Source organism: Pelodiscus sinensis, chromosome 5 (genome assembly GCF_052426305.1).
Source record: "Pelodiscus sinensis isolate ZL-2025 chromosome 5, ASM5242630v1, whole genome shotgun sequence".
NCBI lineage: Eukaryota > Metazoa > Chordata > Testudines > Trionychidae > Pelodiscus > Pelodiscus sinensis.
This window is the reverse complement of record NC_143056.1, coordinates 91,295,150-91,312,713: the sequence shown is the minus strand read 5'-3', so window position 1 is coordinate 91,312,713 and position 17,564 is coordinate 91,295,150. Positions and strand designations below refer to the sequence as shown.

At 41.0% G+C, this 17,564-nt stretch overlaps 1 protein-coding gene and 1 long non-coding RNA gene across 2 annotated transcripts in view; one reads left to right on the top strand and one right to left on the bottom strand.

Annotated features, from left to right (window-relative positions):
- Nucleotides 1-17,564, top strand: part of LOC142829175 (uncharacterized) — a 59,725-nt gene that overhangs the window by 9,438 nt on the left and 32,723 nt on the right. The window lies entirely within an intron of this gene.
- On the bottom strand, nucleotides 430-15,967 carry HTATIP2 (HIV-1 Tat interactive protein 2). The gene is given in 7 exon segments (XM_089778250.1): nucleotides 430-1,252; nucleotides 5,722-5,823; nucleotides 7,575-7,596; nucleotides 12,534-12,698; nucleotides 15,478-15,585; nucleotides 15,679-15,736; nucleotides 15,738-15,967. Coding segments are annotated over 7 exon segments (744 nt in total). The 5' UTR covers nucleotides 15,863-15,967; the 3' UTR covers nucleotides 430-1,088.

Below are 17,564 nucleotides of genomic sequence, written 5' to 3'. Positions count from 1 at the left end.
TTTGATTTTAGCAGTTCTCTTTTGGGCCCTTCTCTCTGATTGTGAAAACTTTGAGGTGTAATTAATAGTAACTTCAACCATTAAAAAAGCAATGAATAGTGTAGCAGCGCCTTAAAGACTAACAAAACATGTAGATGGTGTCATGAGCTTTCGTGGGCACAACCCACTTCCTCAGATAAGTCTTCAAACATTGCTTATCAAAATCTAGCCCAGGGAATTTTGTTACTGATAAGAATTTTTTTCTATTAAGTTTGTCCAATATAAAGTATACTAATGAATAATAAAAGTAGGAAACAGTTGAAACCCCTTGGAAACATTTTTTTTTTTTTGGTTAATTAATCTACATAAGAACCCTTCACAAACCAAACATTTCCAACTTGATGGAGCAAAGCTTGGTTGCAATAAACATAGATTACTTTAAATCGTTATGTACATTATTTTTTTCCTCTCTACACTTAGTCAATAACATAATCACAGGCACAAATTCGACAGCAGCCATTCTCCAAATGGTCCTCTAGCTGACAGCAGCAAAACTAGTGACAGCAGCTTCTTTGTATTACACTGAAATTCTCCCCCCCGCAGTGAAGGTCCAAGGGGTCACTGATTGCATAGTCTTTGCTCCATTGCAGACCCTTTGCTAATGTTTGGATCTGAGAATAACAGACTGAATGTGACACACAGTCTTGTCTTTTTCTTATTTCATATGTTAAAATACTGTTTAATAAATGTAAAGCACCTGTTCATTTGGATGGATGCCTGTAACATACTGGATGGAAATTATTAAATTTGAAGCAAAAGTGTCATTTTAATTCAATACAGCTGAAAAAAATGCTATTATTGTTACAATCTCATAAACTTTCTAAAAAGATTTGCATGGTACAGTGTGATTTACAATGTAATGGATTATTATTTCATAATCTTGGTGCAGGAGAAAGAAATAAAAAACATTTAACGAAATTTTACTGCATTCCAAGCTTTTTCCAGATCCTGAAATAGGAATTGGGGATGCTCTTTGGGAGAGGCAGAAGCACACAATATCTAAAAATATCACACCATTTAGTTGGTCTTTGTTTCATCTTGGTTTCCAATCATGTGGATACAGTATCTTTGTTCTCTAATACCTCCACTTCCTTGTCGCTCGGGACTACTGTACTGTTCACTATAGCTCTTGCTAATGTTGACGCAGGCACAGAAAGTGCAGTAATAGACATCACATGAGAGAGGCAACCCAGAATTTTTATAGCACACCATTCTAATGGGTGTGACTATTTTCTGTCACATCAAATCAATCTTTAAAAAGAGAGAACCCAATTAAGAATAGGTAATAGACAGCAAACACAGTTTCCACTCACACTTAAACAAGCAGCTATGCGGGTCTAAATATAGGGTAGTGATCAAAGTTCAGTTCTTCAATTTTAACTTCTTCACCCTAAACAAAAAAATCCATCACTTGTTTAAAAAGAACCCCAAGCTACTACTCATCATGCTAGCATGCTTAAAGTATTGTAATACAATCCTGATTCAAGATTATTCAACCTTGAGAGCATAAGACTTTTAGGACTTAGGGTACGTCTAGACTACATGCCTCTGTCGCCAGAGGCATGTAGATTAGGCTACCAGACATAGTAAAATGAAGCGGCGATTTAAATAATCGCCGCTTCATTTACATTTACATGGCTGCCGCGCTGAGCCGACAAACAGCTGATCAGCTGTTTGTCGGCTCAGCGCGATAGCCTGGACGCGCGGGTGTCGACATCAAAGGTATTTGTCGACCACCCAGGTAAACCTCATCCCAGGAGGCATACCTGGGTGGTCGACAAATACCTTTGATGTCGACACCCGCGCGTCCAGACTATCGCGCTGAGCTGACAAACAGCTGATCAGCTGTTTGTCGGCTCAGCGTGGCAGCCATGTAAATTTAAATGAAGCGGCGATTATTTAAATCGCCGCTTCATTTTACTATGTCTGGTAGCCTAATCTACATGCCTCTGGCGACAGAGGCATGTAGTCTAGAGTACCCTTAGTGTTAATACTCCACAGGTTACTATTATCAATCTGCTTTTTTATCTCCCAACAATTAAAAAAAATCCCAAAACAAATTCTATACACAAATTGCTCCTGCAGTTAGTATTATTACTGTTGCCCACTCCTTCTTTCCCCCGGCCAAATTAGTTTCATGCCTTTGTTGTCTCCTTTTTTAAAAAAATTGTAAACTGGGGCAGGGATTGTCTTTCATTAGGGACAGGCTGGCTTCAGAGACTGATTCCTTTACACACACACACTCACATTCACACTTTTACATAGACACACACCTAACTTTCAACAGAGTTAAGGCAGTACAAAGTTTAAAATGGGGTTACAGTTATCATATATAAAAAAGTTCCAGAAAAAGTTACAACAGATTAATAGGTTACCAACATATTAATCCAAGTCCTATTCATAAAAATTGGGCTGTAATTCATGAGGTTACGTATGTAATGTCACATTGGTAGATATAATTTATTAAAAGGGCAATTTCATTCTGCAGCCCTACATCTCTATACTATTGCAATGCAAATGACAATATATAGATACTATGGTGTTCGGTGCTATACAATTAGATAAATCTCAATGCCTAATCTTTAAACTCCTCAAATTTTATAGAACAGAAGCTATGTGCAAATTAAAAGTCCTTTGAGCTAATGAACTAGGAGTTAAAAGTTAGCGCTATATTGAAATAGGAGTTCAGAATCAATTACAGGGTTTAGAGGCATGACAAGATTTACATGTGATGAGACAAAATATATTAGGGTCAGTTAGTTTACAAAGGGGACAAACAAGAGGATACATAAGAACAGCTATACTGGGTCAGATGAATGGTCCACCTAGCCCAGTATCCTGTCTTTCAACAGTGGCTAATACCAAGCACTTCAGAAGGAATGAACAAGTAAGCATCAAGTGATCCATCCTTTATCTCCTATTCCCAGCTTTTGGCAAACATAGGCTAGGGACAAGTCAAAGCACGATTGATTTACCTTCCCTATTCATGTATTTAATAAATTAGACACTCCTATTTCTGCTTTTTCAACACTTAGCTGAACAGTGGCAGCAAGGGCTTGAGAGGCCGAGAGTTCAACATTGGAACAGACTCGATGCACCCATGTAATAGGGGATCTGCCTCTGGGATGCCTCTACTTCTTGGATAGTGGAATTTGATCCTGGATGTTAAAAGCCATCCAGAGAATGGTGCTCAGCAGAACATCTTTCAAGGACCTAAAAGAGTGTTACAAGGAGGAGGGAACATTTTTTTTCTCCTTAACCTCGTACGATAGGTCAAGAATCGATGGGCTTAAATTGCAGCATGGGAGGTTTAGATTGGACACTAGGAAAAGCTTTCTGTTAGGGTGCCAGACTGGAGAAGTTCAACCTGTATGATCTTTATCAACCAAATCTGTAATCTCATAAGAAGCATATCAAGTCTGACTATTTTCATAAAACTATGTTGATTGGCATTAATTAAATTACTCTTCTTTAATTCTGCATTAATCATGTTCTGTATCAGCCATTCCCTTAATCTGTCTGAACCGATGCAGATTGCAGGCCTATAGTTATCCAGATCATCCTGCTTTCCTTGTTGTAACGGAGCCTCTCCCCATCCTCTGATGCCCCAGGAACTTCTCAGATTCACTTTTGCCTTGTGTGCAGGCTGTATTTTATTCTAAACTCAAACACTTACTCCAGTGCAATATCACCATTTGATCCTTTACAACATCTCAACAATTCTTTGCTAGGGCCCTAAGAGGAAAATAGTCATTCATTTGCTCTCTATCACACTCTGTGTTAGAAGCACCTTCATTCCAAGCTAAGCTACTCCTTATCTTCCCTCATAACACTTCCTTCCTATCTCTTAGGTTTCTCATCTAAGGCAGGCCTAGGCAAAATACAGCTAAGCCACTGAATCTGGCCCCTGGAGGCTGTGGGGAACCCCAGACAGGCTTCCCTGCTTGCCCCGCAGCCCCTCACGCTGCTCAGAAATGCAGCTGCAGGGCACTTTCTCTTTGAGTTCAGAGGGGAAGAGGGAAGATTCAGACACTGCTCCCACCCCCAGCACAATCCCATTGGCTGGTTTCTGGACAGACACTGTCCAATGAGAGCACCCTGTTTGAATAACAGGCAGCCACAAAACACAACCCTCCTACTCACTCACTCAAACACATTGCTGAACAGGCAGAAACATTTTAAGCTCTGCAAGCTGTTAGCTCTTCAGGCAGACTGGTAAGTCTCCTGGAGAGAACCTTCCTCCTGCACCTCAGCCCCTCCCTTCCCCAACGCTCTGCCCCACACTCCTGCTCCACTACTCCACATGCACCCATACCCCCTCCCAGATCTGGCACCCCATCTTCTGCCAGAGATGACAATCCCCTCCAACCGTAGGGTTACATCTCAAAACCCTGCACCACAGTTCCCCGCCCTAGGTCACAACCACCTTGTAATGGGGTCCACCAGCTTGTGAGTGCCCCTCTGTGCAAAAGGATGTCACATAACGTCTTTGCCTGGTCTTCTGGTATTTTCCTTACTCCATGGGTCGCTTCCCCCTGGATGCTGCCTTGTCTGGTCATCTTCAAGGTTCTGAGGCTAGGACCTGATGAGCCCTGTCCATGGTGCCATCAGTTCTTGTATTAGTCTTGTGGCCAGTTGTTGGCCACTGGACCTAGGCCTTACCCAGGTCTAAGTTCAGTTTCACTTGGCGCTGTCCATAGTACTGCTGGTCTCCCAGTCAGTATATAGATCTGCCAGGGTCAAGCTCCTCTGAGGAACTGCCAGGCCCTTGCCCAGTACCTTCTTTTATACTGGTCTGCTGGGTCTTGATTGGCTGCCACTCTATCCTGCCTGTAGGACCTCATTTCTGCTCCTCTTGATGGGATGGGGTGTGACAAGGCATCCGGCCTCCTGTAGGCAGCATCAGGGCTTAGTCCACCCCATCACACACCTCCTTCACCCAAACTCCCTCCCAGACTTCATTCTCCCTTCTGCACCCCAATCTCTTGCCCCAAGCTTCCTTCTGCACCCAATCTCCATTCCAGACCCTGCATCTCCTCCTTTAATACCATGGAAGAATGTGGCCGTCAACCATTTTCCAAAAACTTGGGAGTGGTCCCCCATCAAAAATTATTGCCCACCCCACTGTAAGGACTAATTAGTTCTTTTCCTCCTCAGCCTTTACTTCTGATTAGCTAATTATCCAGTCATCTGTTCCTGGCAGAACTAACAGAGGCTACAATGATCGAAGTGCTGATCCATCTTGTCAAATCTCGTGGGTTTTTTGTGATGGTAAACACCGGTATAGCATACCATCACCTATTTTTGGAAGCAGTCGCCGCTTTCGTCCGGCACAGCCCCCAGCCGGCCCGGGGAGCACTCACACCACACCGGATGGGGACACACGGCAATTAAAGGGTCCATGACCGCATTTCAGCCCCAACCTCCCAGGTGTGGATATTTTTTTCCCCTCGACAAATTCCCCCCTCCCCTGACATTTTTGGGTTTTTTGTTTTACAAAAAAAAGCACTGGTCACATCTATTTAAATATTAATGTAACATTAGCTTTCTTCTAGTCCTCTGGAAATTCTCCAGTGCTCTAAGATTTACTGAAAATTAACATTAATACTAAAGAAAGCTCCTAAGCCAGCTTTTTAAAAGGTCTTGAATGAAAGTAATCTGAACATAATCATTACAAAATACCTGTAGCTAACTTTAGTAGCTGCTGTTCAACATTCTCCTGAGTTACTGTTAGAATGGAAAGTAGTTGATCATCATGATATAATATGATTAAATCATCTTTTTCTCAAACATAGAATAAAAGTATTCAACCTTTCTGCCTTTTCTGCATTATTATTGACAATTCTATCATTCTCAGCTAATATTAGACAAATACCATTTGGTAGAAAAAAACAACAAATGGTCTGGTAGCGCTTTATAGACTAACAAAACATGAAGATGATAGCATCTACATGTTTTGTTAGTCTATAAAGTGCTACCAGTTTTTTTCTGTAACAGACTAACTTGGCTACCCCATGAAGCTACCATTTGGTAGGATTTCCTTTGTTCCTAATATACTTTTTAGAAGAGTTCTTCTTGTCCTTAACTCTGCTGGCCAGAGATTTCTCTTTGTCTTTTTGTGTCCCTTATTCATTTTCTACAACTCCTAGCTTCTAATTTATATTCACTGAAGTCAACTTCCCCTTTTTACTATTTGTTTATATATAATATATAGAGAGAAACTTGACAGAATGGTGATGAGGAATTGTAATTTTGATGGATAATGTTGAAATTTATTTAAGCTTCACATTTTTATCTATTAAATTTTCACAGCTGTGCAAAATAATGTGTTTTAAGCATTTCTTTCCTATTTTATTTATTTACATGTTCACACTTGAAGGACATTGGAGAGTCAGATATTAAAGGATAGTAGACACAGTTTCAAGAAGTTAAAGCTGCCTACTGATTGCAAGAGAAAAATCAAGTCAAAATTTTAGCCTTAAATCAAGCTATGAAGTTCTCAAGCAGCACTTTTCTTTTTCTTTATCTGTAATTTCCTATTATCCATGGAACATTTTTTCATTGTTTTGTATGTTCATGTTTATCCACATTTACCAATGAAATTTTAATATTTCCAAGTGATATATTATCACTTCTTTCACTTCCTTCTAAGTCAGGCTGAATCCTTTTTTGATTTATCATTGTAGTCTTGGATTGTAGCTTTTTGGGCATCTGGAGTCCTCCCCCTTTGGGGACCCTCAATCCCCCTATGCCCACCTCGCCTCAATGTCCCACTGCTAGTGTTCATCTAGCCTCTGCCACAAGGGCAAACTGGCCATTCAGCACTGGCAAAGGGGTGTGGACCTACTGCTTTTGCCTCTGCCTCCCCACAGCCCTAGTGCCCTGAGGCCTTGCTTCAGGTCCTGCAGCCTGGGAGCTTGCCTGCCCAGAGCTTCCCCAGCTTTATTCTAAATCAGGAAGCTTCTAGCTTCCCTGGCAGCTAGGTCCCACCTGCTCCCCAGCCAGAGCAAGAATCTCTCTTCCTTCCTCGCTCCTGGAGCCCTTATTTATACAGCCCGCAGCTGGGCCCTAATTGGCAGCTCTCTGCTGCAGCTTCTTGCTCCATGGCTCCAGCCCTCACCCTTGCAAGGCTGGGTCACCTTAAAGTGGCAGTGCAGGGCAGATGCCCTATCACACCCTGTAACCCCATTCCATGAGTAGTAAGGGACATTTCGGATTAGCAAATTATTCCAAAATTTGATGCTGTGTAGATCGCGCCAAATTACAAAATAAGCTATTTCAAGATAAGATCGAAATAAGATACAAAATTTGCATAGCTCAAATTGCATATCTTATTTCAAGCTATAGTGCAGTGTAGATGCACCCTTAGAATTTAAACAGGAAAATGTAAATGATATCTCAGTTGATTTGGCTCATAATTGCTTTTAGCTTTGTGAAATTAAACTTTTTAAAACAGCAAATATATATGTTGCTTGTTTGGAATCTATTCTATTTGTACAAAATCTGTGTAGTCAAATTACAATCACATAGTTAACCTGTCATGTTCATTGCTACTACCTACAATTGAAAAATAAGATTTTAGTGAGAGTCATGAAAAGGATTAGATATAAAAAGAAATAGCACATCCACACCTACATTATACAGTATAAAAGTGTATAAAAATTTAAACACACTAATGTTTCAGGGTGCAAACAAGCTACTAATAGACATAAATTAATAAGAATTTCTCCAATGAGCAAAAACTTTAATAATGAATAGTCTTGCAGCTCTTTAGAGACTAACAAAACATGTTGACAGTATCATGAGCTTTTGTGGGCTCAACGCACGTCTGAAACTTCAAATGTAAGGCTGAAAATAATTTGTTTTCTTCTGAAGGGCTACGTCTAGACTGGCCCCTAATTCCGGAAAAGTCATGCAAAGCAGGTAAGTCAGAATAGGGAAATCCGCGGGGGATTTAAATAAACATGTCCGCCGCTTTTTTTCCAGCTTGGGGAAAAGCCGGAAAAAAGCGTCTTGAAAGTAGGAATAAGAGATCCTCAGGAAAAGGGCTTTATTCCGGAGGATCACGCCAGTCTAGATGCTTTTTTCCGGCTTTTCCCCAAGCCGGAAAAAAAGCGGCAGACATGTTTATTTAAATCCCGCGGGGGATATTTAAATCCCCCGCGGATTTCCCTATTCTGACTTACCTGCTTTGCATGACTTTTCCGGAATTAGGGGCCAGTCTAGACATAGCCAAGAAGTGTATTGTGCCCACTAAAGCTCATGATGCCATCTATATATTTTGTTAGTCTCTAAGGTGCTGCTAGACTATTCATTGTTTTTAAGTTTTTCCAGTTACAGACTAACTCGGCTAATTCTCTGAAGCTTTTAATCCACTGAGCAAGTTACTCCATAATTATCTATTAAGGGATTTCTTGCATCTTCCTTTGAAGCATTCAGTTCTGGCTAGTGCTGGAGATGAGACACTAGATAAGATGGATTATTTATTAGATCAGGGACATGACAGTTCTTATGCCAGAGCTCTTCTATGAGAAAGCTTGAGGAGAGACTTTTCAGTCTCTGAAGATCTGAGTTACACAGCATTTTTCTTTCAGAGATCCCCAAGTATCTCAGAAGATGAATAACTATAACCATGCCCCTTTTACAGACTGGAGAACAGAGAGGTTAACTGACATGCCAAGGTAATATAGGGACTCAACTGCAGAGCTGCGAGTAACACTCAAGTCACTTGACTCCCACTCCTGTAACACAGAAGTATGAATTAGGTTGATATAAAGCGACAAAATAAAATTCCCTCCCTTTTTGTTAACACTTGTGTGAAGGGAAAGTAAGATTTCTATAACTTTTGGAAGAATGTGATAGGAATTAATATGTCAACCATTCATACTTTACATAGGATCAATTTAAAGAATAGAAAAAATATAAAAAATGTAAGAGTCCTGTCTCTGTAACTTCAAATGTAAGGCTGACAATTACTTGTTTTCAGAGCTAGCACAGTCATTCAGTGGATTACATTCAGCACATGGGAACCAGAGGAGATCTGAAGAAAAATGTTTTAGATGCAAAATCCCAGAATTTTAAGGATGAATACCACAAGCAGCATAGCAAGACACAAGGGAAGGCTAAATGCCTTCTAAGAGTGGACAAAGGACATATTGGTAATCTGGTAACACAAGTAGAGGATGCAGCTGCCCATAGTTAACAAAGAGCTGTCTACAAAATGACGCAACATATCCATGGTAAAGTCAGACACCAACAAACACTTATCAGGGAAAAGGCCGCCTACTAAAAAAAGAAAAAACAACATTTCAAAGAACTGCTGAACAGGGAGCCACCTAAAGAGGAAGCAGAAGACCTTGATATCAAGAGACACCCCAAATAAGGAGGCAATCATCCAAGCCATCAAATCCTTAAAAAATGGAAAAGCTCCTGGCAAGGATAACTTGAATGCAGAATTGTTCAAGATAAATCCTGAGTTAGTAGCACCTCTGCTGGCTCCTCTTTTTTCATCAGTCTGGGAAAGGGGAAAAGTGCCAGATGAGTGGACCAATGGGGTTATAGTGAAGATACCAAAGAAAGGAGCTCTCTGTGATTGAAATAACTGGCATGGTATCACACTTTTATCTGTGTCAAGCAAAGTATCGTTCAAGATCATAGTTTAGCATATATCAGAAGCAACTGATAGCGCTCTCAGGAAAGAGCAAGCTGGTTTTTAGAAAGGGCATGGATGCACAGACCAGTTCTTCACTCTACAAAGTTTATAATGGCAATGGCAACTCTACATTGAGAAGGGCTTTGATGGTACTCACAGGACCATCCTATAGCACATGCAGAAACATTTGGTACATCCTTTGAGGGGGGTGTATTTGACCAGGACGTGGATGGTTAGGCCTAATGGTCAAAGCAGGAATCAGAATGACAAATTCAGCCATGAAATGGAGCCAAGGGTCAGAGCTGAAGGAAGGCAAGTCTTGGAACAAGCAGAAGTTATCCCAGCTGTAGGCAAATGCTTGTCCAGGAAGAAAGGCAAAGGATATGGTGTAGCCAAGTAGCTAAAATGTAGCTTTATATGATGTAATGTCCTTCAGTGCATCTTTTCAGTCATTCTTTCTGACCTGTAGAAAGGAACAGCGTAGTGTTGTTGATAAAAATGCATTAAGTGGGCTGTTTGTGTTTGTTATTAATGTTAAAGCAGGACTAGACCAAAAGGGTCTATTTTGTCACTATTGTCACGCTTTTACTGTTAGGATTGTTTTCTTCTTTAATTTAAAAGTGTAAGAATATTTTTTGTACTAGATCTGCTTTTACATAAGCAATTGTGAAATTTTTGTTTGAGAATGCAGAATGAGGAATGTGTGTTAGAAGATTAGTGTGAAAGCCATCACTGGTCCCGATGTTCTAGGGTGGAGCTAAGGACAGACGAAAAGCACAAGGAGATTGCTGTATATCCTATTGAGGTGTGGATGAAGGGCAGATTGATGACTTTAAAAAAATAAGGCAAGTACCTATCAATTGGGACAAGATAGCTGTGATATGAGAACAACTTAATAAAACAAGCGTTCGTCAAACAGTGAGGGTATGTCTAGAATACATCCCGAGCCTGTATGCCTTCTAAAATGAGGTTTACAGGATCGGCCGACAAAGGCTTTCTTTGTTGCCCGATCTGCGTCTTGACAGTCGCTTTTTGCCGACAAACTGCTGACTCGGCAAAATGCGGTGGCCATTTTTATTCAAATGAAGCACGGGAGATTTAAATCCCCGCTTCATTTGCAATGTCGGTATGTCTAATTTACATCCCTCTGGCAACAGAGGGATGTAATCTAGACATACCCTGATTGATTATAGCATGGCAGTTTCCCAGTGAAAGAAAACTACTATAAGGGGGGATGCTTTGTCACGGAAAGCCAATATTCTGCAGCATTAGTCCAGACCAACAGAGCCTCGCTCCTCCCTACCTGTGATCAGTCAGGTTGGCCACCATATAGGGATCCAGTCTCTGGACAGGTAACTATTATATCGATTGGAGGGACTGTTTGTGTGTCTATGTAAGCATATGCTAGCTGCTTTACTATTGTATTTGTAATAAATGCCTTTTTCTCCTAAAAAGAGCATCTTAAAAGCACAGGGGGACATTAATACCACAGGATGCATTTTTCATAAATGTAAGACGTTGCTCATTGTATTTATGCCTACATCTCTTAAGTCTTACTGAGTATACAACCAGATATGATCTGTAGACCATTTCTATCACTTTAATAAGGTTTTCTCTATTGCTTTTGATTTGTTTTTTAAGTCTTTAGCCTTTGTCTCCATTAGGCTATGTCTAGACTGCAAGCCTCTTTCGAAAGAGAGCATCTAGACTGCACGCGGAACTTTCGAAAAAGCGGCTTGCTTTTTCGAAAGAAAGCACCCAGTGAGTCTGGATGCTCTCTTTCGAAGAAGCCCTATTTACATTCAAGAACGCCTTCTTTCGAAAGAGGAACTTTCAAAAGAAGGCGTTCTTCCTCGTGCAGTGAGGTTTACCGCCGTCGAAAGAAAAGCCGCGTTCTTTCGATTTAATTTCGAAAGAACGCGGCTGCAGTCTAGACGCAGGTGAAGTTTTTTCGAAAAAAGGCTACTTTTTTCGAAAAAAACCCTGAGTCTGGACACAGCCTTAGGGATTTGCCCCAGTTGCAGCCATTGGTGACTAGCCCTGGGTCAAACCTAATTGTGCCAATGAAACTTAGTTTCTAGCAAAGGTTAGCACCACTAGTACAAATAGCAACATTGTCTGCCTACACAAGAGGTTTGCACCAGTGCAGTGACACCAATGGCTGTAACTGGGACCAAGCCCTCGTGGAGATAGGGCTGTAGAATGTTTGAGGCCAAGATCATAGAGATAAACTTTGAAGGGAAGACTGATTTCTGAGTTCTGGGAGAGAACTATATCCTGAAGTACTTGGATGAGGCAAATCCTAAGAAATACCACCCACATACAGTACTGGCTGCAGCGATTAGGCACTTACGAATAGTTGGATGACCTCAGGTGACTTGCACCATTACACTGAATTCCAACTAAGTTCAAACTGTAATAGCTGTGAATGGTAGCATTAAAAATGATACCTGATGGTATCTGGAAGTTAGGTGCAGAGAGACCTCTATGAATCTCACCCCTAATGGGATTTTTCAGAAGCACCAACCTGTAGCTTTAGGCGTCTAAATACCTTGAAAATCTGTCCCTTTATCTAGCCCATCCATCTGCTAGTGCAGGATTGTCTCAGGTAGCATATCAATCTAGTTTTTTAATTCTTATTCAATCTAGTTTTTAAATTTTCTATCACTGGAACTGTATGAGAATCTGTTCCAGTTTTAGCCATGAGTAGTACTAACCAAAGGAACCTAGCGCTCCTTGTCCTTAGATAGCTGCTTAAACAATTTATTGTGAAATTTTGACTTTATACACATAGTCTATACAAAAAGTACTCATAATTAATTATTATTATTCACTAATACACATAGAAATGTATAAGATTTAGACCAAACTTGTTTTTTAAAATAAAAAAAATGCTGCCCTTAGCAGCTCCAAAAGCAGATACCAAGAGGAAGTGTTTACCACCACCAGTTTTTGCCAGCTTTGCTGACATGCAAACATAATCTCGATCAACACAAACAAGTCCATCCTAGGATAAAAACTTATCTGGATTAGAACAAGTTCAGAAGAATTCACAGAAGAGGGGAAATGTGAGCTAGGAGAAAGCAAAACTATCAGTGACACCAAATTCAGTGACTTTGTTTTCTTCCAAATCTCTGCCATTTTTTAAATGGGACATCCCATAGCACTTCATTTTAGAAAAGCATTTAATACTTAACTTAGCTAAGGTTGGGTAATTTCTAACTATGAGAAGAATGAAGTTCTGGAACATCCAACAAGTGGAGGGGCGGCGGGGAGAACGCAAACAACCTAGATAGATTTAAGGTCATTCTTTATATATTTATTTAAGATAGCAGTGGTTTGGATTTAATAACCCAGGAGCTCCCTTGCAGCCTCCTTTAGCTTTCTTGCTTAGGGGTTTGAAAAAACACAAGCCCCCATGCACAGCAAATTACAATGCTGTAAAGTGCTGGTGTGAACGGGCTCCCAGCACTGGGAGCTATGCTCCTCACGTATGTGCTTTACCTAGAGCACTGGAAAAGGGCTGTGACCACACAGCCCTGTTAAAGCACTGCCCTGGCAGCCCTTTGAATTTGGAAGTGTGGACAAAGCCTAAGTCAGTAATTCAAAGATTGGTTGTCTTACTGCTGGAGTTCAGCAGAATCTCTAAATAAATTAAGGTCTCAGTTTTTTTCATTAATGGCCTAATCTTAAAAAATTCTGTGTACATCCTGAGGAGTACAGAGAGCCCTAATTTCCTACTGAAGTAACACCATAATATCTACTCCTGTATGTACAGGTTAGGTCTGTTGGTACTCAGTGTAGAATCTGAAAGCACACAGAAAACATAAAGAAGCCAATATTTAAGTTATTTAACCCATGGCTTAGTAAATTCCTTACATTTCATCTTTTCTTAATATGAATATTTTAAACGTGGCTAAACAAGCCCTCTATAAGTCAGTCACCAGCCAGTAGGAAAGACAGTACATCATGTGATAGTATTAGGATAGTTCTTAGATTTCTGGGTATGCTTTCAGAGTTGTGTGTCTTGTTTTGCAAATGTGACAAAACCTTAGTCCTTCAGAAAAAATGAAGATTTTTGCCTTTACAAAACTAATTAAAAAAAATAGAAGCTTCCTTCAAACTACAAATGATCCTTATAAATATTAATTTCAACTTTTTTTTTAAAGTGATAGTTTGGAGTATTTTGAGTCTGTGTTAAATCTCTCATTCTTTGTATCAGCGTCTTAAAAAAAATCAGCCAATCAGAATCCCCTAGACCGACGCTGTCTCTCTCCGTTAATCCAAAGCCAGTAAAGGGATAATTTGATTAAACTGAGACCCTAATTTATTTAGCTTTAGTTCTGGATCAACCTCTCCTTAATAGAGTGCTGTCGTCTCCAATTGTTTGATGAAAATTAAAGTGACATAAATACCATGGGACTTTTTCAATCTGATTAGTCAGCTAACTTGCATCAATACTACCCCAGCCATCAGACGCTGGCGTCCTTCCTTTCACTAGCTTTACTAACAACTGACAAGTTCTCCTTGAAGAACTGGCACCCACGCTGCCACTCAGACCCCCACACTTAACCCATCATCTCTCCTCAATGGGTTCTGTTTGACAAGGTGCCCACACCTTTTTTTCACTGCTGTACCCTGGACAAAGCTAAATATTGTTTTATTAGCAATCAATAGCCTGTTAATCCCAAATGATTTCACAAATCCACTGAGCTCTCAAACTCATTATAAACATTCGTTTTTCTAAGCTGCTAAATTCAGATGGGTTTTCTCCTTTCTTCCCCCTACCATCAACATGTGGCATTTTAGTTGTGAATAAAGCTAAAAATGCCTGTTGTCTTTAATGTTGCATTGAACTGGCCTCAGTTCTCAAAGACTTAAGATACACTTTAAACATGACCAAATATTTAGCACAAAAAACTCCATAGATTTAGGATCTTCATGAGGATTTCCACCAAATCTTCTACTTTCTAATCTACGAGTTAAAACCAAATGGTAATAATAAAGTTTCTACACCTTTCTTTTGCCTCCCTTGCCCCATGCAACAACATAATACATCCTTGTTGATTCTGCAGCCAGCCATAATGGAACAATCACAGCAAAAATACATTAATTACAGTATATTAAATAGCAACACAGTTAACCAACTGCTTAATGGTGGATTCCATGTCCAACAATTGGCAAGCAGAATTGGGTATGCCTGCTGCATTCCAGTGGCCCATTTGTTTGTATATTGGGTCATGAACATTTCTTCTTTGAAGTCAGAAAAGGATGAGCCAAGATGAATATTCTATCTATTGACTAATTCAGCCTTTGCCCATTCATAAAATCTGCTTGTTTCACCTTATTACAGTGATGTTGATGACTAAGAAAGAAGCTAATATTTACGTATCCAAAGTAACTATTACTTGCCTTGCTGTTACAAACAGGCAGGTGGATTTTTACAAGTGTAGACAGTTCTATATATTCGCATTCTGAATTTTTGTCTTTGTTGCGTATTCCATCCTCTATTTCTGAGAGCACTGAAATTCAACACTATAGATTAGAAAAACACAAATCCCCCACAAGACTAATATCACTCACAAAAGTGAAACAAAACATGGGCCCCAGTGGTAAAGGTTTGACCTAGAATCATGACTACATCCAAGTTTTCCTAAATTTGGGAGTGGAAGGAGGAATATTAGTCGTTCTACTGTTTCTATGTTGATGGAAAGAAGGGAATGAGAAAAAGGAGGTTTGTACAATACATCTGCAATGTTAGAACTAAGCTTTTTTTCCCCACTTACTGCTCCTCCTTTTGCTGTTGTGGTACCAAGACAACAGAATCCAATATCATGACTTCGAAATGCTGCAGAATATTCATCCAATTTTTCAAAGTCTACCATCTGTTGAGTCTAAAACACAAGGGTAGCAAAAGAATAACATGAAAACATTAACAAATAAAGCAAGGTTAAAACTGACACCATTAAGGTTGTCATATGACTTGCCACATTTTGAAATGCCACTTCTTCAAAAGTCAGTATTCTACGTCCTATGATGGTGACATTTCAAAACTTCTTTTCACAACTCTTTGCCAGTTGCTCCTGATGCACCCAGGATAAAACAAGATTTATTTTTTTTTGTCGTTTCCTGAAGCTTCTGTATGTTCTCTAGCTCAGCCACTCTGTACATGAGCAAAATAAATCATACAGTTCTTTTAAAAAGTCTGTACTGGTCCCTTGCTCTCCAGTCCAGAGAGGCTACTCTGCCTTGTTGTATTCAGACTCAGTCCTTAGTCTTGGGTCACACTTTTGGGGCTAAATCGTAGCAGCCGAGAGCTGTGGGCTTGTCTGACAGAAACAAGCAGATAACAATAGCCTGGTACTCTTGCCCCTGAGCAAGCAGGACCTGGCTTAGTGCCTTGGTCAGTGCATGGGGCTTTGCACCCTTCAGACCTCTCTGTACATAACTCTGGTTTTCTTAAGCAAGTCCTGCAAAAGGGTGCTCCTCACCCACCCTTCACCACTGGCCTTCCAGACCTTTTTATTGGGCTTCTGTACTGAAAGCCCCCTGGCTTTTCTCCCTTCACAATCTTAGCTGACTGGATACACTGCAGCCAGTTCACTTTCAAATAGCACTTAGGGGCCAACTATTCACACTCGTGAGCCACAAATCCCATTTCCTCACTCCCTAACCCAACGCCAAATGGCAAAACTATTTACCTTTTGGAGAGGGTGAGGACCCCCAGTGGGCCAGCTTTATTCCACCCTGGTCCTATGGTCTGCCAGGGATAACAGTTGGTGGCTCCTTCATGGAGCCATGCATGTGGGTGTATACTTGGCATGATTCATCCCCTTTCTGAAGTCTGTCCATTCCGCAGTGAGAGGGAAAACCTGCACATGCTTATCTGGAATGCACCAAGTTGCAACCCCTCTTCTGGCTTCTGCAGAACCTCTTGTTGAGGTTCTGGCTGCACTTTTCCCCTCATCTGTTTATATTCTCACACCTTGACTGTGGCCCCACAAAGTTGTGAGACCTCCTCCTGGCAATGGCCAAAGTGGCCATCTGTAAAACCAGGAACATGCTGGCAACTGTGGGGCCTATTTCCGTTCCTCCCTGTTAAATATCGATTAATTGAATATTTGATTAACCACATGCATTCTTATCAGTTACTTGACTATTCTGTAGTCCCAAGGGGGTGGGGTTGGCATCCAGTTCAATCCGGCCCCACTCCTGAGCAGCACCCTGCCACTCCACACTACTGCCTCTGATACAGAGATTTATATTAAGCAGCAGCATGAGGTGCCAGGCAGGAGCTGGTACACAAGGGGAGCCAGTTTAAATACCAGCTCCCCTTGCGGACAAGCTGCCTGTTGCTCCGTGCTGATACAGAGGCAGCAGCACGGGGTTGCAGCAGCCCTTATCCTGGTGATGGGAGGCCAATCCAGAACTGAGCCAGGCAGCCTGCCTACCTGCCTCCTAATACACTTTAAATGCAGAGCTGCAGAAGGAGTAGGTCCTGGACCTAGCACAAGAACTGAGCCCGACTGCTGGCCAGTCTGGTAAAAAAATATTTCCGGGGGGAGGTGGAGAGGGGAAATGCATGTATACGGCAGTACACAGGCAATCCAGGAAGTTTTTGGAGAATGTTGGGGATAACTTCTTGACACAGGTGCTGAAGGATCCGACCAGGGGCCGTGCGCAGCTTGACCTTCTGCTCACAAACAGGGAGGAACTAATAGGGGAAGTGGAGGTGGGTGACAACCTGGGAAGCAGTGATCATGAGATGGTAAATTTCAGGATCCTGACCAAAGGAAGAAAAGAGAGTAGTAAAATACACAACTTGGACTTCAAAAAAGCAGATTTTGACTCCCTCCGAGATCTGATGGGCAGA